The sequence below is a fragment of the Lethenteron reissneri genome, chromosome 39 (genome assembly GCF_015708825.2).
Source record: "Lethenteron reissneri isolate LAM-NWPU_2019-01 chromosome 39, ASM1570882v1, whole genome shotgun sequence".
Classification (NCBI taxonomy): domain Eukaryota; kingdom Metazoa; phylum Chordata; class Hyperoartia; order Petromyzontiformes; family Petromyzontidae; genus Lethenteron; species Lethenteron reissneri.
The window spans coordinates 8,361,857-8,383,724 of record NC_083817.1 but is presented as its reverse complement, the minus strand read 5'-3'; the positions used below and the strand labels follow the sequence as shown (position 1 = coordinate 8,383,724).

The 21,868-nt window shown below is 48.2% G+C and overlaps 1 protein-coding gene across 6 annotated transcripts in view; it reads right to left on the bottom strand.

Moving 5' to 3' along the window:
- LOC133351928 (nuclear factor 1 A-type-like) overlaps positions 1-21,868 on the bottom strand; it is a 399,089-nt gene that overhangs the window by 8,203 nt on the left and 369,018 nt on the right. For all 6 annotated transcript variants that reach the window (XM_061567537.1, XM_061567542.1, XM_061567543.1 and 3 more), the window contains one exon: positions 2,023-2,097. In XM_061567537.1, coding sequence (XP_061423521.1) covers positions 2,023-2,097 — 75 coding nt within the window. The remainder of the gene's footprint in view (positions 1-2,022; positions 2,098-21,868) is intronic.

Here is a 21,868-nt window from a genome sequence, read left to right as displayed (position 1 = left end):
CGATTGTTAACTCGTGCGAGTGTGAAATCATTCAATCTGCCAAACATCGGTCAAACACTCAACCAAACAAGCAACAGACTCGCTCACAAGTAAAAAATCATCTTCATCATCGTCATCGTCGTCATAGTCATCATCATGCTACCATTTAGGTAAATACACGGAGAGGAAAACATAAAAATAATTAGGGGGGACAGCCTTTCCGGTATGAGGACGTTTGCCATTTATGTGCCGCTGATAAATAATATCTCTAAGTCCACGATGTTATTGACGATTGTCCGTTTGCATTAAAATTGAAAAAGTTTTACGACTGCTACTACCGCTACTGGATGTTGGTTGGGTTCTATCCTACGCACCGAGATGTACGCACATAAGAAGGCCATCGTCACTTGCAATTAGAAAAAAAAAACACCGTGCATGTTCGGTCGGGTGTCATCGGACGGCCACTGGGAAATGGCTCGACAAAATATCACGTAGCTAAGGCTGACCCCCCCCCCCCCCTTCTTGATGTTGTCTTGCTCTCATCGTTTTGCTTGAGAGTTGTCGTCGTTTTTATCATTTAAATCCGGACATTTAGGGAAGTAAATTTGCAGCATGCGTCATACCAGACGTCCCCATCCTGAATTGTGTTGGGGGCTTCGTCGTTAGACTGTGCTTGTGCATCACTGGCAAAGCAGAAGTAGCAGCATTGCCAAAAACTTGTGTTTAGATTTAAACAATTTGAACTTTTTTTTTACTAAGGAAGGCCCACTCAGCTATGCAGCTCTTTTTTCAGAAGCGACCTGGCCACAAATGATAGCTCAACGAAGTGGCTTATCGTCATATGGAAATGCCTAGTGGCCAACTACTCTAAACGTGTTACGCTGATTTTAAATGTCGAGGGAAAAACCGGATGACCCGGTGAAAAAATCCATGCGACCACGGGGAGAGAGAACATGCAAACTCCAAATATATAGCAGGCGTCAGGGTAGGGGATCGAAGCCACGACCTCCTGTATACCATGCGAGGCAGTTAACATCTCGCTACTATGGCGCTCCTTAAGTTACGTCTACACGTAGTTCACACCTAACACTTAGACGTAACTAATCACCGATGCTTATTAGCCCAGTGTTAAGAATTTAATCGCCCTTCAAACATAATCTGAGTTACTTACCAACGTGAGCAGCTGAAAAGACTATAATGGCCTAGTGTTCAACACGGTGTGATTTTGGTTTCTATTACATAAATGTTAATTAACTTTTTTTTTGTCAAAGCTTTTCCACAGCACCCCAAACTCTGGCTTACCTGAGTCCAGCTCAGAGATGTGTTCCTATACTTAAAACAGTTGGAAGTTGTTGCATCTTAACACTTGACAACATGTGTGGGCTTTCATTCATATGGCTGATAATTAATTTCTACCGATTAACGCCTCACCCCGTCTACACCACGTCAACAAAACAACTTTAACAGAATCATTTTGACGCGCGTGTGTGCGTGCGCGTGTTTGGGGGGAGCGGTAGTGAAGCAGTTAGCGCGCCGCGCTACCAACCTGCCTACCCGAGTTCGATTCCCGCTCATGGTTAACACCAGTAACGATTAATCTGGACCGGTCCTGGGCCTCCCCTAGGTCGAGTCAGCCTGAAATGAGTATCTGGTGCGGTGTGTCAACATCGCTACTAGGGAGACAAAGGCGGCCGGGCGTGCTGTTGGCCACCCACCCCCTCGTATGCCGTGCCGGCCTTCATAGGTGCTCGCTAACAGCACTTGTCCCAACAGTCTGTTTAGGCTATAGGGGGGATCTTTATCTTTGTCTGGCGGGCAATCAGACCGGTGGGCAGGCTGACAGGCGAGCGAGTGGGTCGGTGGGTTGGTGGGCCGACCCTGCTGGTGGGAAGTTGGGTGGGTGCGGGTTGGCAGGTGGGTTACACAAACACACCGGAGTAGCCCGTGGCTGGAGTTCATCGGACGGACACCAATCCCATTGGCTGGGGAAAGCGAACTGATTTTCGGGGCGAAAAGCCTGGATAATTAATGTCTGTTACTAACCGTAATGTTTTGTCCACGAGATGGCACCATCTTCCCTGTAGCCCTGAGTTGCTGTGTTGGACTGCTGCACAGCAACTGAATTGATATTGAAAACTATGTTTTAGGGCAAAGGTCACATTACAGTTGAAGGCATGCACATCTACAAAACACAGGCGGCGGTATTTCAAACGTTCTAAATAATAAGGGGAAAGAAAATATAAACGGGGTTAATTAAATTTCAGAAATATGCCACCGTAAAGATAAAATAAAACTCATCGTATTTGTCCGTGATACTGCCTTACAACAGAAGGAATATATACATATATATTATAGGCTATACCACTTGCAAGCCCCATGACTAAATTCGCATAGAATTGCACCCAGATCTAGGAAGCTTAGCAAAGTCGACCCCGCATTGTGCTTGGATGGGCTATCGCCATGCATAACAGGTGTTATAGACTGCGTGGCTACAACGTGGGTAGTGCAACACTTTCCATTGCTGCACTGTACTTATATGCGTCAACGTCTGTGCTCTCTGACTTCAAACCCACACAGACGAGAATGTCGAAGTATAGGAAAGTCAAATAAGCCCAATTACCTGAATGGTGTGATGAGTCGCCCATCTTGCATAGGGTTTAAAGAGGGCTGCCCAGGTACAACATGATTAAAGCCCTTCTTCCGTGAACATTCCTTCCAATTTTCCAGCAGTGTTCTAGGCACTACGTGTTGAAAACGTGACCTCTCTCTGTAAGTCAGCCAATATCTGGGCCTGAATGAGGGCCATTGCTTGAAACGTCAGGTAAAAAAAGAAAATTCCTCTTGATGTAAGGTAGCGTTATAGCAAAACATGGCGAATTTTATTTTCAGGTTGCATTGGTACACCCATTGCCAATGCAATAGCCTGAATTTCTTTCATTTGAATAGATTTAGTAATCTATCATCGATGCATAGAAAATAAAAGTACAAAAAAACCCAACAATATTTTTTATTTCAGATTTCGTTTTTGTTCGTTGCACTAATGGCTTTTGAAATATCGGTCGAAAACATTGGCTCAAATGCCTGTTTTCTAAAACATTCTGATGAAACTTTTTTTGTCCGTCCCCCCCTTCTGCACCCGCTAATTATACCCTAAAATTTACGACGCTCGGGCATATGGGATGTCTGCTGTACGGTCTGCGCCACCGCATTACATTCGCCAATAATAGCTAATAGATGAATAACCTGGGCATTCAACATTTACCTGTCAACAATGGAAACTGCAGATGGTCAACGCAGAAGGTGAAGGGGCTGTTTGGCTTACTGAGAGCTGTGAAAACATTCTCCCCGGCGCAAATGAATCGTTTTTGCGACAAATGGGAAATCCGCTTGCATGCCCACGACTCCGTTTGCCCACGGAAAGCAGCCAAGTGCGTGACTGCATTAATATTATCATCATTCCAATTACCGAAAATGTATTCACATTTATAATGATCGCAGCCCCTCTTTAAACGGAACAAAAAAAAAGGGGGTCGTATTTTTTTGGTGCGTGCCACGTGAGAAAAAACTAACGCAAGCCGGGTTTTTGAATGGCTAAAATATATAATAGGGTGGCATATAGTTGAAATTGTGTCCACGTAATGTTCAAATTCGAATAGGTTGATAGAATCAGCCATATGAAGGGAAGCCCACACAAGGTACATTGTGTGTTTTAGCGTAATGCACATGAAACAAGCCGTCTGGCTTTCTCCCCCGCCACGCTAACAGGACAAGCCCAGAGCACGCAACAACAACACAGCAAACAACACAGAGACCACAGCACGGTGCATAATGGATCGTGGTACCAAACGGGCACAATCGATGGGACGCTGACACATCGCTGAAAATTAATCTGAGCGAATAAATAAAAAAATATAAACACACACACACACACGCTCTGAGAACAGTTGTGAGAAAATAATAATAATAATGAAATAACGATAAGCCTCCTCTCCCTGAGAGATGGTGTGCGTGTGTGCTGTTTGCGGCGTTAAAAGCCAGATGCCTGAGGACATGCGTCTGGTCACCTGCTCACCGACCATACCCGCAATTCCCACAGCCTCCCCCCGCACCATCCCTCTGCGCTTTTCCCGACGAACGCTCACGGGCACACGTGGGCCCGGCTCTCCTCCGACCCGCAACCACCGCGCCACATGCACCCCCCGTAATACCCCACCCGCCTGCTCAGCTCGCATGGTCGCTCTCCTTCACTCCCTCCCTCCCTCTCCTCCCCTTCTTCTCCTCCTCGCCAGTGCACCCTCCCCCTCCACCCCCCACTACCCCCCCCCCCCCCCACCGTAGAAACCATCCCTGTCTCGTCCCGTCCTGCTCCGCTTTGAGCCCAGTGTCCCAGAGCCATGTGAGTTGTGCATCTGTTAGGCTGGCGCGAGCCCACCTCAATTCCGTGTGCACACCCGCGAGAGAGAGTGTGAGTGTGTGAGTGTGTGTGTGTAGGGGGTGGTGAGACGGGGAGGGGGAGAGAGAGAGAGAAGAGAGAGCTGGAGAGAGCTAGAGAGAGACACAGAGCAAGAGAGCGAGCATGTGCTGTGTATGTACGGTGAACTTCTTTTGCACCGTACGTAGCCAACCGCGCCCATCGGAGGTGCGTGGGATATTGGAGGCTGAGACCGAGGAAGGTTGAGTCACAAATATGGAGAATGTGGAGAACGCCGCAAGGACAGAACTGGCGGTGAGAATGGCAGGAGACACGGAGGGCACGGCGAGGTTGGAATGACAAAAGCCCGAGAAAGGAAGAGCGAAAGGAAGAGCGGAAGGCAGATGAAGGTGGAGTGGTTCAGAGGCGGTGAGAGATAGGGAGAGGTCAAACATGGATAGAGCAGGCAAGCGTGGACGGATGGAGAGCGAGCGAGAGGGGGGTTTGGTTTGGGAGAGAGAGTGGGAGAGAGAGAGAGAGTGTGAGAGAGCGCTGGGCGGATGGAGGAGAGGAGACGGGATGGTATGGGGTGGGGTTTGGATGGCAAGCATGGGGATAGCAAGTGGAATGCTGTATCGTACAGCTGTTCTATTTTGCGCGCCTTCTGTCGACTTGGCTGCATCATCACACTGACAGCTCCTTGTAAAGCCCCGATATTTATTTATTTGCCGCAGTTTTTTTTTTCTCCTCTCGCTGGTTTCCTTTCTACCTCTGCCACACACGCGCACACACACGCACGCACACACACACGCACGCACACGCACACACACGCACGCAGACACACGCAGACACATGCGCGCACACACACGCACGCACACACACACGCACACACACACACGCACGGGCGCAGCCAGACACACACACGCACACACACGCACGCAGACACACGCAGATACATGCGCGCACACACATGCACGCGCGCAGCCAGAAACACGCACGCTCCCACATGCACATGCATACACATACGCACGCACGCACACACACGCACGCTCCCACACACCCACACGCACGCACACACAAACACACGCTCATGCACGCACACAATCCGGCCACGACAAACCAAGGTGACAAGAAGGTATGCGAAAATGTAACAGATTACCATGCATGAAAAAAATATATATTTTAACAAGCTTAAGGGTTTTTTTTGTGTCTCTGTTGTTCCCTTCTTTGCATCATCTCCACCCTTGAAACCCGGAGACAACAACACGGCATTCTTGTTTGATTAAAACAGCAAATGCTTTCGCGTATTTTCAGCCAGGAATGATAAATCAGCCTTCCGACGGCACATAATATCCCTCCGAGTCTGTTCAAAAGGTTAGAGATACAAAAAAAATATTTCCCCCAAATTCTATATAAAAAAAAAATTTACATTCAGAAGCCAAACAAAATAGCGTTTTAAGGTTAAAAAAAAAAAGAGGAGTGTGTTAAACTGTTCAGGATCCGTCTCGCTGAAAGAAACATCTTTACTAACAGCAGGTTTGCTGTGTGTCTTTCGTGTGCCCACAACAGATTGCAGAGTCTCGGGGCTACAGATGGGCTGTGGGCGGTTTTTGGCGCGAAATAAATAAATAAGTGGGGTGCGTAGGGGCAGGGCGGGCGTAGAAGCAAATAAATAAATAATCAAATTCCGAATTTATAAAAAAAAGAGGGCAATTTGGAAGCAAAGAGCCGCAGCTGTTACTGGATTTGTGTGTGTGTGTTTTTTTTTGCGCCCGTGTTGATTCCGTGGGTTGGTGACATCACCGAGTAAACAAAAAAAACCAAACCACCCCCCCCGTGCCCACACACACACTCGGTAAGGGGGCCGCAGTCAGCTTCACCAAGTAATTGGGACGCGGTGCATTTGCCGTCGTTTTTTGTCTGTTACGCTTTCCCAAGAACGAGGGTTCGGAGAGTGTTAAACGCTTACTGCGAGGTTTTCCCCGTGCGTCTGTCCCGACGGAGAGAGAGGGGCGCGGGATGTACCCTCGATATATGAAGACCGTGTCGATATGAACGAAATTTCAGTTCGTGAAACAAAAAAACAAGGGGGGTCCGCTAGCTATTGAAGGGGTGGGAAAAATATTTTGGCCGAGAGGAAATCGGCCAAGACCGATCAAAGAAATGATCGCGCCGAAAAAACAAAACCTGCGAGATGAGACGAAAAAAACAAAAACCAGCGCTAAAAGCTATCGCGTCGGCCTCCTCGCCCTTCACATCCCACTGACGTCATCACTCGTGACGTCATCACCCGTGACGTCATCACTCTTGACGGCATCACTCGTGACGTCATCCCGTCGGGTGGCCTGAAGAGTTTGCGAGCTGTCGTGTTTGTTTGTGAGTACTGGGAGGGTAATCAAACCACAATAAAGGCCTTTTGTTTAAACCCAACGCTTCACCATGTCGTGGCGGCTGGGGGGAGGGGGTATGGGGGGGTTTGACCATACTTCACCATGCCGGTTTAGCGTGACTTGGCGAAGGCAGCATAGACGTGGCGACCGAGATAATAATTCCTGCGTGACCCCTCTGCTCCCCACCATGTAGCCCACTCTCTCTCTCTGTACTCTCTTATTAATGACTCTCATGCCCTCTCGTTAATTCTCTGTCAAGAGACGGCTAATACTCGAGCCGCCGTGTTCCGTGAAATTACGCCGCTTTTTCTCGGCGGGTCAAATTCCGTTATTTTTGTTGTTTTAGAATTCTTCCGTAGGTTTTTTTTTTACATGGCTTATATTTTCAACGAAAGTAAAACGTTGCAAAAACAAAGCAAGATGCTATCGGTATCATCAGAATATGTATTCATGCTGGAGGAAAATCCGATGAGCTAAAAGCTCTTTTTCACAGATGCCCAGCAGATACGACGGATCTCCGTGACCGTTCTACAAAACTATGGTCTAGGAGAGAAAAAAACAAAACACCGAGTTGTGATCTAAGGCAGGAGAGAGAAGCGGAGGAAAGCGGAGAGAGAGGAGAGAGAGAAGAGAGAGTGAGTGAGTGACAGGCAGAGCAGACACACTGGGGTTAGATGAACAATCCAGGAACAAGTCAACACAACGGGGTAGAGCAACCTTCCTACAGACAGTCAGAGATCCCTGCAAGGGAGCTCGAGGTGTGTAAACATTCGTGTTTATTTAGTATCACACTTGTTTTGCCCGGGAAGGTAAAACACCACCACAGTCTCAAGACTCTCTTTCAGGTGGGTCCTGCCAAGGCCTCTCAGGAAAATCATTTGCAGGTATTTGTACAGGCATTTGGATGGCTGGCCAATACTATGTGAAGAGACTGGGTGTTGCGGTGGCTAGGAGATGTTAACTACCTCGCTCGGTATACAGGAGGTCATGGGTTTGATCCCGACCCTATCCAGTGGTCGCAAGGATTTTTCTCTGGTTACTCCGGTGTTTCCCCTCCACATTTATAATCAACATCGCGCGTTTAGAGCATTTGGCTGCTATACATTTCCACGCGATAAGCCACTTTGTTGAGCTATCAGTTGTGGCCAGGTCGCTTCTGAACAAGGGCTATAAAGCTTAGTGGGCCCTTACAGTTTATAGACTGGAGAGCTCGAAGGGAACCCATGCAGAAGAGGGGGAGAGAACACATAACCTCGAGACTGAAAGGCACCCTAGTCAAGAATCAAACCTAGGTGCTTCCTGCTGTGAAGCGCAAACGTTGCCAGCGCACCACCCCGGTGCAACTCGCGCGTCAGACGCAGCCAATGTTCGACAGCGGATTGCAGAGAGTGTTCCCAACGAATATCACTTGGACGTGAGCGGACTTTACGATGCGGCCCAGGCCCGACTTTTCGCAAAGCAGAAGTGGAACGGAGATGGACGCCCCCAAACGGAGATGGCGCCCCCGCCGCCGCCGCCGATCCGGTTGCAGCGCGGCGCTAACGTCGAAACGGAAACATTTTGGATGAAAAAAAAAATAATCTTAGCCCTTTCACACAATTGAAACCAAATTGGCTGGCGCGATGCAGTGGTCCTGAATGCTGCGTTGAAAGTAATTTATTTTGGATTCGTGTTTCTGTTAGGGATATAATTATGTGACATTCCGTGGAGGATATGTATACTTTTTCTGTCTTCGAGTTGGACAAGACAGCCAAGTGTTTCGTTTCTGAGCAATACAGGGCCTTGCCAAGAAAAACGAGAAACTGAATGGAAACATATATTTATATATATAATTTGACGGACTGAAAAGAACAGCGTGTTTGAAGGCAAGAGAACAAAAAAAATGCATCTTTTAATGTTTGCTTTTATAAAGGCAACGTTCCCATTGTAATTAAATGGAAAGGTCTTATTGTAAACAATACATAAATCTGTCAGAGGCGTTTGGGATCAATGTTATGAATAGTTATTCGGGGGGAGCGGTGGGGCAACGGTTAGCACTCTATGAAGTTGGCGGCCCCAGTTCGATTCCGGGGACCAGGGCTAACATTCGTGGCGAGCGATATCCGAACCGGTCACAAGTTCCCAATCCCCACCGCAACTTCACCGATCCAAACTGCCCAGTGTGGTGAAGTATAGTCAAACAATCCCCAGGACTGACGCAGTATGGAGGGGCGGGCGGGGGGGTGGTCCTTCATCCAGCAATAAATCGACAGAGGGCCGTGAAATATTAATTATAAAATTAATTACGAATCAATTATTACAATTAGTCAAGGCAATTAAACAAGCCATTAAATCAAAAATGTATTACCTTATTCATTATTCGGTGAAGATGTATAGAACGGTTACATTTGACTGCTGTGCTCGCGATACGGGCACGCACGTAGGAGCTCGGCGGTTCATTGCATCGCGTGACAACGAGCAGATGGTGTGACGGGCTTGACGAGGCCTTCATCCAACAGTGGATGGATCATGACTGATGATCATCATGATGATGCTGATGAGAGCTAATTAACGTCTCTTTTTTCAAGGACATCATCATTGTCATCGTTGTCGTCGTCAGCATCCTTATCGTCATCCATGCGACTTAACATTGCCTTGCCAGCAGTTTGGAAATAAAATTTGACAAAAACTAAAAACCCCGCCCCACTCGGTGTACGAACAGTTTTACTCAACCTACTTGCTGTACTGCCTCGCACAGACGCCTAAGTAGCTCCCGCAGTCGGTGCATGGCCACACATCCTTTCAGAAATTATCCGCAAACCCCACGCTTCACGTTGCACCATTTGAGCGGCGCGAGCGCGAACGCGAGCTGGCACACGCACGTTTGCCGCCCTTTTGCTTTGCCACTGTAAAGGTGGTCTCGTCACGTGGGGGGGGGGGAAGGAAAAGGGGCCCGCTCCTCAATTAATTTTTTTTCCTCTTCGTTTAATCGCGCAGGTGTCCCGCTTAATCCGATGGGGGAGGACGACGGTGGACGCCCACGATCGCGATGCGGAGGGTCACCGAGTGACGAGCGAGCGAGAGAGAGAGAGAGAGAGAGAGCGGCTTAGGGGCCGGTAATTTTGGGTTGGTTAATGAGGACGGGGCGCTGCAAGACGGAAATCCGTGCGGTCGCGTTGGCACGGCCGAAATAACAGCCCTCTTTTGTCAGGAATTGTCCGGCCTCTTTTGCGTTCGGCGACCACAAAATAGCAGGTGTCCCGCCCGCCCACCTACGAAAATCCCTACAAAAATGTCCCGAGCCCTACGCACACTCCCGTCGTAGGCACAATCACACCACGAGAAAAAAAAGCTCCATTCCTGGGGACGATATCCTCCGCTGCGGATATATACACACACACATATATGTGTATATATGCGTATATATACATATATGTGTGAGTGTACGTGTGTGTGCCTGGCACAAGCGTCGTGGTGATGTCCCCCGCCACTTAGTGGCAAATGGCGGTTGTTGTTGTGTGTACGTGGGGAGCGATAGTGTAACGGTTAGCGCGCTGCACTACGAACCTGGCGACCCCGGGTTCGATTCCCGCTCACGGCGAACACCAGTGACGATTATATGAACCGGTCCTGGGCCATGAGTCGTATTGTGATTGGTGGGAGACGGGTCTCGAGGCTTTGAAATAAAATGTCGTTTACGCTTTAATTTCACCCAATAATTTTAGTGGGGTGTCTATGAATGGATCACCGTAAATCTACGGTTGTTCTTCTCAAACATTGACGCCGACCGTGCTTCCGGCATCGCGAGAATCTGATCGGAACTCAAGCGGAGCGCCTTTCGTATTCAGACGTCCCACACAAGTGGATATTACAGAGCTAGCACTGAAATACCTTCAAGTGGGTGACATGCGGTCCATGCATTAGAGGGCAGCATTTCCCCACCTGCCCTGCCACTGAGAATAATCAGAATCTTTCTTTAGACTGGAGGAGGGATTCGATGAGCAACGAACCTCTTTTTTCACGGATGTCCAGTACGGGGCGGGTCAGAAAGTGATTAATGTTTGTCGCGTGGCAGTCAACGCGATACAGGGAACTCCTCTACTTACGAACATTCGACATTCAGAGATACGAACAAACCTGTCCGTATGTCGAGTTGCCTGTTTGGACCGAGAGTCGTAAGTTTAACCGCCACGCAACAGATGGCGGTGGCGGCAGCTACATCTGCAGTACATGAAGAACCGGTACATCTACAGGAAATTATGCAACTTTTAAAGCCATTCCCCGTGTTTTAATGTACATTCCACGGAAAATGTTTGGAATCTACAGGAGTAAAGTTAGGAACAAATCGACTTACGAACGGACCTCTGGAACCTCACTCGTTTGTAATTAGAGGGGTCCCTGTATTCTCAACTCTCAGAGCTGAAAGTTAGCCGAGTCAAACAACTCTGACTGACAGGGAAAGGGGAGGCCTTCATCCAGCAATGAACTAACGAGGGGCTATAGAGGAAATGAAAGTTATTTATGTTACAGTGTTGAAGCGATAATCATGATAATAACTTCTATAGTAATTTGTAAATCCATTACAAGGGGGGCTCATGTCTAACGTGATGGAACAAAGTTAAACGTGGTGTGTTGTTTTTTAATGCATTCGTTCTTGACTGGGCAGAGACTATCAACTCACCGCACACGAAAGCCCGGTTTTAATATCAACTCATTCCATGCGAGTCTATGGGCCTCAATGTGAGTCTCTGATGGGTCTCTGTGCGAGTCTGTGGGTGCCTTTGTACGTCAATGTACGTACATCAATTTAAGGACACGCGAGAACTCGATTTAATTATGCGCGGATGACACCCAGATTCGAACCCAGGATCCCATCGGCGTCAGCTCAATGCTTCTGACCTCCGAGTCACCCGGTCAGACCTCTGACCTCTGAGTCACCCGGTCAGACCTCTGACCTCTGAGTCACCCGTTCACATCATGGGCCACTTTACTCATCGTAACGGCCAACGCGACGTCTTCGATCAGCATTTGCTCCCTGATGCAAGAGCTCCTCCCCTTCGTTGCGTCTCACTTGAATTTGCTAACCGCTGGGTGGATACGGCATATGGATCACAAAACATGAATTCTAAATCAAATCTAATTGGGCCGGAGGCTTCATTTCGCAGCGGTGTCAGCTCAGCGCCCGTGACCTCTGCGCCACCCCGGGCCACCTCCCTGCCCGCCGTCGTTTATTTATTTATATCCCGGGCACCGTTACGCGCATGCCGCCACTCCCTTCTTGGGCTTTGCCAGCAGATGGCAAAATTTCCCCTGGATCCACACGTGGCGGCGGCTGCGGCTGTGGTTTATTCGGAGTTCGCTAGCCACAAACATTTTTGCTTTTCACGTTTCCCCCCCCACTCTCTCTCCCCGGCCACTTGTAAAATACGCGGCGATAGGGCACACAAAGGGCGCTTGTGGTTTTGTTTGCCGAACAAAAAAATTTTTTTTTTATATATTCCAAACAAACAAAAAATAGGGAAGCATTTTTTTTTTACCGAAACAGAATCACGCAGCAACACCGAGGGCACGCGCATCGCCCAACGCAACGGTGAACGCGAGCACGAAGATGTCCGGAGTTTTTAAATTACGCAGGGACACAAAACCAATGCATTATCTAAAACTGGTGCGACCTCAAAATAAAAACAAGAACCGAATTTAAAAATTAATCAACCGCACGACACGTGTCGAGGCAGAACCGGCCAAAGTGATCGCAGGCGACGGTGCAACGAGGGCTGCCCGTCCACGTCAAGCCGGCCCCCCGGGACGCAGTCTGCGGGCCCCCCATGGCCTCCCCGCGCACGATGCGATGAGCGGGCGGGGGGGTGGAAACGGTAACGAGGAGTGCGGCCGGCTCAGCTGTGCATCGTCCTTTCCGCGCGAACTCGGACCTCCACTGCTCTTGCCTGGAATTCCTCCACGCGCCCCATCCTTTTCCCCCTCCGGCTCCCCAACTCGAGCTCGGTGTTGCCCCCCACCCCATCACCACCACATCCCTTCCCAACGACACAGCCGACCAAACATCCCCCCCCCACCCCTACTACCTAAATCCCACCCTCCTTCCCTCCCTCCCTTCCTCTCTCTCTTCACTCTCTCTTCACTAACCGCCCCACAAACGCTGCCACCTCCCACCCCACTCCTTTTCCCCTTTTTTTCAAACTTTCCCTCCCTCCCCCCCACTGCAAACCACCCCAAAACCCTCCCCAACCTCCTCCTCCTCCCCAAGCCATAAGCCCCTGCTCAAGTTCAAGTTCACCGGGCGGTGACATCATGTCTGGTTGCTACGAGTTACGAGACGGATCCGACGTGACTTCTGTTTGTGGGACGCAAACAAAAACCTCCTCTTTCTCTTATCCTCCCCTCCTTCGCTCTCCCCTAGGGCTCTCTCTCTCTCTCTCCTCCGCTCTCTCACCAAGCTCGCTGCGTCGATCTCGTGTGAATCCGCTCTCAACTCTGTGCCACTGCTGGTGCATCGACTGTACCGCAGTTTCAAACGGAACTCCCAACAGGGAAAAAAAAAAAATTGCTGATCCCGCTAAGAAAAAGTTTATTTAATTTTTTTATTTTTCTGGGTTTTTTTTCTTCCCCCCTCCTCCTCCTCCTCTGTTCTTTTGAAACTTTTCTAAGCGGCTATTGTTCTACGGGCAGTCTTAAAAGTTTTTTTCCGTGGTGTTCAAAGGAACTCCAACAATAGGAATTAAAGCGCGTATTATTATTAAATGTACAGTCTTTGAGCGGTTACTTTGTACTGCGCCGCTAAAAATATTTTCTTCGCTCTTAAGTGCGTCTCACGCGAATGAAAAGAACCAGAGGAGGAAAGTTGCAAGGAAGACATTTGGGAGTCTCAACCACGTCTGGGGCCTTGCATTCGTCTCGACCTTTGGAGAATTCTGAAACATAACTTTGGCATTTTTTGTGGGGGAAGGGGGGGGCAGGAATTAAAATATTTATATTTCGTTGGAAGATTTTTGTTTAAACACTCACGATTCGATCAAAACGAAAGCACCTGGATTGACTGATCATACGCCTTGCAGGCATGGGTCCCGATGATGTAACAATGGCCCCAGCGAATGCCAGCGATTCTCAAGTTCAACACAAATCACCGGCTACTTTACCGTCCCGATACCGACAGATGTCAGAAAAAAAATGCGAGGATGCTTCAATAACCTCGCTGGCATCGCAGACAACAGCACGGGGCCTGTGAAGACCAACCCCAGATCCATCAACTTCCTCGCTGCATTAATACCTTAGCCCAACGTCAGCCAACGTTATTGGCATCGTGTGCACTGTACAAAACCCTCATGCATTATTCTTTTTTTTGTTCCTTTCAGAGCAGAACTTGGCAAGTTCCACTTTAAATTATTCTCCCAGTTCTCCCACACCGCGGCCAATCATTCACTCGCTCGCCTATCAGCTCGCTCACTTCGTCCTTCCTTTCCTCGCTCAATTATTCACTCGCTCAGTCCTCGTTCCTTCGCTTGTTCACTTGCTCGCCCCGCTCACTCCTTCACTCTCTCTCTCTACTTCGTTGCTCACTCGTTTAACAAGTCACTCACACACCCGTTGCTTCATTCACTCGCTCATTGACTTACTCCTTTATTCAGCGACTTCTCCACCCGTCTATTCAATTCTTCATTCACTCACTTCTTTAGTCACTCAATCACTCCTTCACTCACTCGGTCACGCACCCCACTTACTCATTTCTTTCTCCGCTCGCTCACTCCTTCACGCGCTCGCTCGCTCGTCACTCGTGCACCCATTCGTACGCATTGTGAACTTCTTTCGCACCGTACGTAGCCAACCGCGCGGGAAATCCCATCACTCGCTTTCCGCGCTCACTCATTCACTCACTCAACCCTTCAAGTCGCTTCACCCCTTCACTCACTCACTCACCGCGCATCCTCCGTGCACGGTTAGCTACGTACGGCACGAAAGAAGTCCAACACAAACTCTCACCCCTTTACCCGCGCCCTATACCCACACACACGCACACACACGCAAGTTCACTTTTTTTCTTCGCCGCCACAACATGGACCCACAGCCGTGCTCACTCCGTTCCACACACACACCTCAATCCCATTGTTTGGGTTTCTTTCTCTGACCCCCCCCCCCTTCTTCCTTACCCTGAAAATCGCCTTCCCCCACCCGCCACCTCACTCTCTCTAACACACACACATGCTTAGCCCCCCCCCCCCACACACACACGGCGAGTTAGAAAATTGAGGAACCCTAATGAAAAGTGGCAGAGCTAAAATTATCTGCTTTCCAGGAACCCTAACGTGGGGAGCCGTCTGGCTGCATTTAAGGAGCGCAGGAACGTCTCTGCCACGCTTGCCTCCCTGACAAGTACTGCAATAGTCTCGGAGTACACCGAGTTAAGTAAACAACGGTACAGTTGCAAAGGTTTTTTTTGGTTACACTTTTGGTGCGTGTTATATATATATATTTTTATACTTATAAAAGGTTCATTTGGCGGTGACGGGCGCGTGTGGCTGTTTTTGTTTCTACAGGACGAGCCGTGGCTCTCTGGATGAACATTAAAAAAAAGTTTTGATTTTGTGGAATAATAAAAAAATATGTTTATGCATATGTTTGTAGATGTGTTTGGTGTGTGTGTGGCCCTAAATCGGGGAGCCGAGTTCCATTTCCACTCATGACCACCACCAGTGACGATTGTTTCAACCGGTCCTGGACCTCCCCTAGGTCGACTGAGCCTCAAATGAGTAACTGGTGCGGTGTGTAAACATGGCGTGGTGCTGGCCACCGGCCGCCTCGTGTGTCATGCCGGCCTTCATAGGTGCTTGCTAACACCACTTGCTCCAATAGTCTGTTAAGGCTATACGGGGGATCTTTGTCTTTGTGTGGCCCCTATGTTCATTGTGAATTTGAGAAAAACTGCACGGTAGAATTTGATTAAAAAAATAAGGTTGGTTAAGCATTTGTTTAACTTCTGAAAGGGAATAAGATTTAATTAATTGGCCTGTGACCTTCCGGATTGATTTTTACAGAAGTGTTTTTTTAAGGGGGTGGAGTAGTGGGACGGTGGGGCAATGGTTAGCATGCTCCTCTAGGAAATTGGAAACCTGAGTTATATCCCAGGCCATGGATACATTAGTGGAGAGCAACTCGTACTGACCAGCGTGGGGAAGTATGGCAGAATAAATGTCTGAGAATTAACGATTTCAGCAGTGGGTTTTCAAAGGGCTGGCAATACATTTGTATTTACATATATTATATACCTTCAATTAAACAATTGTGCTAAGTTGCTTTAAAAAAGGGTAGATTATTAGATAACGTGAACCGAAATTGTAGGCATTTCATGTGGCGTATATAGGTGTGTGTATATATGTGCGACATTGACATTTTTTTATTACAATTTGATTTATCAGGTAAAGCCCACTGAGCTGTTCACTCTTTTTCATCGGTGACCTGGCCACGCTTGATGACAGCTCATGGAAGTGGCTTATGTTATTATCACTTGGCGGCATTTATAGTAGCCGCCAAATAATCTAAATGCGCGTTGTTTCTAAATGTGAATGGGGGGGGCAAAACCGAACGACCTGGAGAAAACTCCACGATACCACCACGGGAAGAGAGGTCACGCCAACTCCATTATATACTATAGGAGTAAGTCATCAGGGTCCGGGATCGAACCCACTTCCTCCTGGATACCAGGCGAGAGAGATAGCAGCTCCTCGGCACCACGGCGCCCAACGGAGATGACGGAGGGACATGTCCCAGAAGATGCATATCCACTAGAAGATGGGAGTGATAGTTCAACATTTCATGGTACATTTTTTTCTTACACTTAGGTAGTGAAGGAGGCCAGGATGGGTCTCGTTTTCAAGAGCGAGCTGGGACGGTGGGTGGGCTGGAGGGTCAACAAGTTGACAAGAGCCGAAAGAAACTAAACTAAGTGCAGCGAATGAAATCGGCTCGCATGCAGAAGCTGGAAGGATTGTTGTTGCAGCGCGACCGTGAGAGATGGCGACGGCTCGGGGAGGCCTTCATCCAGCAGTGGATTCATCATAGCTGCTGCTGCTGATGATAATTGTAATGATTATCATTTGAAAGAGCAATCGTAGAATTTCGATTTAAAGCTTTCGTGACTGCAGGGATTCATCTTCTTGGTTCTTTCGGTAAAGTCACGTAGAAGGGAAGTAATAAAATAATACAAATAAAACATAATAAAATAATTCTCACGACGTTTCGGCCACAACGCAAGCAGCCGTCCAGCGTCTCTCCGACAGACCTGTTCTTCACCTGAGGACGGCTGCTTGCGTTGTGGCCGAAACGTCGTGAGAATTATTTTATTATGTTTTATTTGTATTATTTTATTATTTCCCTTCTACGTGACTTTACCGAAAGAACCAAGAAGAGCAATCGTATGCTTTCTATATAACATTTGGCATGTGTTGGGACTCTTAATTAATTGCAAAACAACACATTCCTAAATATACTGTCGCTGAAACCGCAACTTGACATACAAACAAACTGTTTATAATTGGTTTGCAGACTTAGGGCTGCTAGTATATATATTAAAAAGCTGCAGGTTTCGATACATTTAGAAAAATAAACACCAATGGTGCGTTACAACGCAGGATGGGCGCACGTGAGAAGAAAACTGTCAGCCATGCCACCGGCCCTACCATTACTGTCTCATCTTTAATTAATTGAATTAATCACACGTAGCTGTAACGATCAGCTCATTAAGAATGCATGCATGGGGAGCCAGACTGGCCCAAAAAAAAAACCCCGTGATCTGTAACACGTTAACGGCAGTATAATCCCCCCCCCTCCACTCTTCCTCCACACGCCCCTCCAAAAAAAAATTGCCATGATGTTTTCAATAAATTAATGACGACTTGTTGAGTTCATTATTTTTTTCCCAGCCTGAATTTCACCAAAAAAAAATAACCCCCGAAGATGATTTACAGGTATTTCTTTTTTTTTTTGTAACGACTGAAAATTACTTGAAAATTAGCTTTGGCAATGTGCTCTGGGGAAGGCCTGTAATTCTGAACACTTTAAGCAGCCATCACAAGTCACAATCCGGGGGCAATTAGACCACCACCGGCCGGCAAGAGACGGCTCACAAAGGGGGCCTCCGGTGGTGGCGCTTTCTCTCTCCAGGGCCACGGCAAGTTTTTGGAGAACGCAGCTCTCTCTCGCTCGCTCTCTCCTCTCTCTCCTCTCTCTCTCTCACTCTCGCTCTCTCTCTCCTTCCTCCGCTTGATGCACTCCACGTGCTCTGCAAGCACCGTTGGGAATTGGATCGTTTTGGAATGTCGTCGCGCGTGCCGTTCCGTCCCGAGGTTCCACACCACGTGCTGGATTTGCAGCTTCTTTCGGGAGCTGAATTCTGAACTGAATTCAGTTCAAGCCGATAGACTAAACAGAATGTAAACTTATTACAGAAATGGTATTCGGATGAGGAGATTTCACATTTTGACGAGGATCTGAGTTTGAAGCTGAAATTTTAGTGCACCCATCGTATTTTATGAATCTAGCCCCCCCCCCCCCACCACTTGATCCACCAGGGGCATTAAAGTTTGCTTAAAATCTTACTTTGGCTGAGAGCGAAAACGTCGGACATCGTGCCAAACGACAAGACGCGGTACAACCCAAACACGTGTCGGAGAGCCGCGCTGCACAACCGCAATGACCCACCCCATCAGGGATGTTTGGGAGAACTTGAATAACAAGGCCAGAAAATGCCCATCGCTCCCTCTGGCCAGCGGTGTGGGTCGCACTTTGCCTTAAATAACTATGGCAAGAGCCTCATTAGCAATGACCATCATAATAATAGTACAATTAGAATGACGAGCATTTTACTTTACTATAAGCCCTGAGAACGTGCTGACATGTGGCACACTCATATTATATGCATGAATCTGGGCCGTCCCCCTTCGGCTATTTGAGGCTCTAAATTTTTGCTTTAGTGCACTTAGACCTGAGCGAACGCCACTTTGCCTCTGCCCACCCACCCAACCGACTCTCCGCCGACCCACCTCACACCCACCCTACCCTGGGCCCTCCCAATAATTTAATCAGACATCCTACGCCCCGCCTGGCAGACCCCCCCTCCTCCTCCTTCCCCCTCTACACCACCTTGGCACAGAGCCTGTCGCTTCCCGCCAAACAGAAGGATCCCTGTACTGTATTTTCAAATTGTGGGCACACGTGATCCTGTGCCGCTTCCCTTGCAGGAGTAAGGGGGCAACGTCCCCCCTTTGCAGGAACTCAGAAACTCGATGGACGCCCAACACCGTGGGGCGGTGGCTTGTTGAGGTTGAGCGTGTGTGTCTTTTTTTGGTGCGTCTTTTGGGGGGGGCGGGAGAAAATCAAATCAAACAAGTAAATAGTAACTTGGCAAGACGGCGCTCCGACACGGCGACCCTCTCTCGTTGAACGGTCGCAAAGCGCCGCAACAAGTGAAAGTGCCGACCCGGCCATGGATAAATCCATATAAAAGATGTAAATAAACGTGAAAATGCAGTAAAAGACACAGTAAGTCGTGGGTCTGGTGCTCCTCTGAGTGTGGTTGATTGTATCGCAATAAAGAAGACAGATGCTAACAGTGGGAGTGAGCACGTTGTAAGTAATTATTAATTTCTCCTTTCGAGCTCCCGATTAGGTGAACGAGCAGGAAATGTAACGTGGGAATTGTACATTTACTGCATGGTGTATATGTTGAACTTCTTTCACACCGTACGTAGCCAACCGTGCTAATCGGGGGTGCGGGGGGGGGGGACAACAAACCAAACACAAAAAGCAGTTCTAACGAATTGAGTTTCCAATCTGGGTTTAAAAGTGCGTAGCTCCAGTGGCTTCCTAATAACGGAAGAGCGTTCCAGACGGCCGCAGAAGCAGCGATATATTCCAGCAGAGACACGGACGCTGAGAGACGTTAGAAAAGCGAAACGCTTCGAGGTGCGGGTGTGTCCAGACCTCTCTGTCAATCCACTGCTAGATGAGGGCCTCGCCATGCTGTGCGGGTCGTGGCAGTTGTTTGACCATACTTCACCACGCCAGTCAAGTGCGGGGTTGGTGAAGGCGGCGAGCAATAGACCCGGGAGCGCAGAAGCACAGTACAATAATAGAAGTTGCTGCAAAAATGCAGCCCCGCAAGAAGCCTACGACATGTGCCCTGTTATATGTACACTAGTTGACAGAGCTTTAGCAATCCACTGCTGGATGAAGGCCTCCCCGTGCCACGTCGGCCGTGATGTTTGTTTGACCGTACTTCACCACGGGCTGGTGAAGGTGGGTGGGTGTTGAGAAGCTCTGTGTCGGTGCAGATGTCACTCGCCACCGAGTCAGGGAGCCGAGTTTAGAGTGCAGTGCGCTAACCGCTGTGGCACCGCTCACCTGTACAAGGCTGGACTGTGCACGCCTGCTTCGGCCCGATCTGTTGTATCTCAACTTGCATGGATACGGGGCGAGGGAGCAGGGCTGTCAAGCCGATTTAAATATAAATCATAAGGCGGCCCCCACTGGCACCCCACCCACCCCCCTCTTATATAAACTGCAGGGCCAGCGAGCCCAGGCTCTTTCGTTCCTACTCTTAGGTTTTTTCGGTAAAGTTATGTAAGTAAAAGTAAAAAATTTAAATAGAAATAAAATTCTAATATTATTAATAAAATAATACAGTTTTTTTATTTCTATTATTAATTAATAAGAAAATAATATTATTTTATTTCTATTTTTATTTATATTTATTATATTTTTATCTACGTGACTTTACCGAAAAAACCTAAGAGTATGAATCCTTGCAGTCACGGAACGCTTCAAATCTAGATCTCCTCCGTTCCGTTCCCGAATCTTGAGGGTGCTTTACGCCCTGGGGCTTGTTGTACGTTATCGGTTTGTCTTTTCCCATTTCTTTTTTTAAATTGCCGCCGTACCCTTGGGTCTTAAATGACGAATGAAAACAACCAAGAAAATCCTTACAACAAAAAATATGTACGGATATAAAAATGGTAAAGTATTGGAATTACATGGACGGCTGGCTTGAGAGTCAAACATACGAAGCAGTCCGTAGCGACCGGCGTTCAAATCAACCGCACGGTTACACTAGAAACCCCAACGTTTACTCAAAAGCAAAGATATAAATTAAGACTTTTTTTCTCTCTCTCTCTCGATTCTGATTTTTCCCTATGTTTTTTTTGGTACTCCATTACGTGTGACAGAATTAAACCAAGCGCCTCGTCCTTTGCTGGCACGCGTTGTGAGAATGAGAAAAAAACATCATTGATTCCAGAACCTATTTGTGCGAAACCTGTCTCTGAGCCACGCCACGTGACGTTTCATCCCGTGGCTAAAACTATCTTGGACTCAGACTACTCCCTCCCTCCCCACCACCTGAGAAGGATAATTTCCAAGTCTAAACACTCGTTCAGCCCTCTAAGGTTAACCGCGATGATACATTCCTACAATTACCTATCCTGACCTTTCGCTTGGCCAAACTGCCGCGAGGCAAGGTAAGGCACGTCGATTGTAACGACGAGGACAGACGATAATGTCCCTTGCGAAAGAGACATTTTCATTCTCGCTCATCATCATCAGCCATTGTCCATCCACGTTGTCTATCCACCATACAAAAAGAAAGCACTTCCGATTAGCAAGGTTGGCTACGTACGGTGCGAAAGAAGTTCAACATACATACAAGACTGCTGGATGAAGGCCTCCCTGGGCTAATGCCATCCCGTTACTGGGTCTCGCGCTGCCGCAATCCATCTCGCTCCGCCGCGTCACACTTAAATCGTTGCTCCGTCTCCAGGTGTGTTCCCTCCTTTGGCTGCGATTCTGTTCCCCAGTCTCATCCGTTGGCCGTCAGAGCCATGATGTGTCCTGCCCAAGCTGACTTATTGCTTTCACGGTCTACATAATGCCTCTGACTTGTGTTTGTATCATGGCTGACAACTTGAATAACAAGGCCGGATAATGCAGTCTCGAAAACGACGAGCACGCGCCACAGTGCGCGGCCAGCGTGACGCTGCGATTACGAGCAATGATGATGATATAATGATGAGGATAACGAACTAAATAAGTTGCATCTTCGACATGA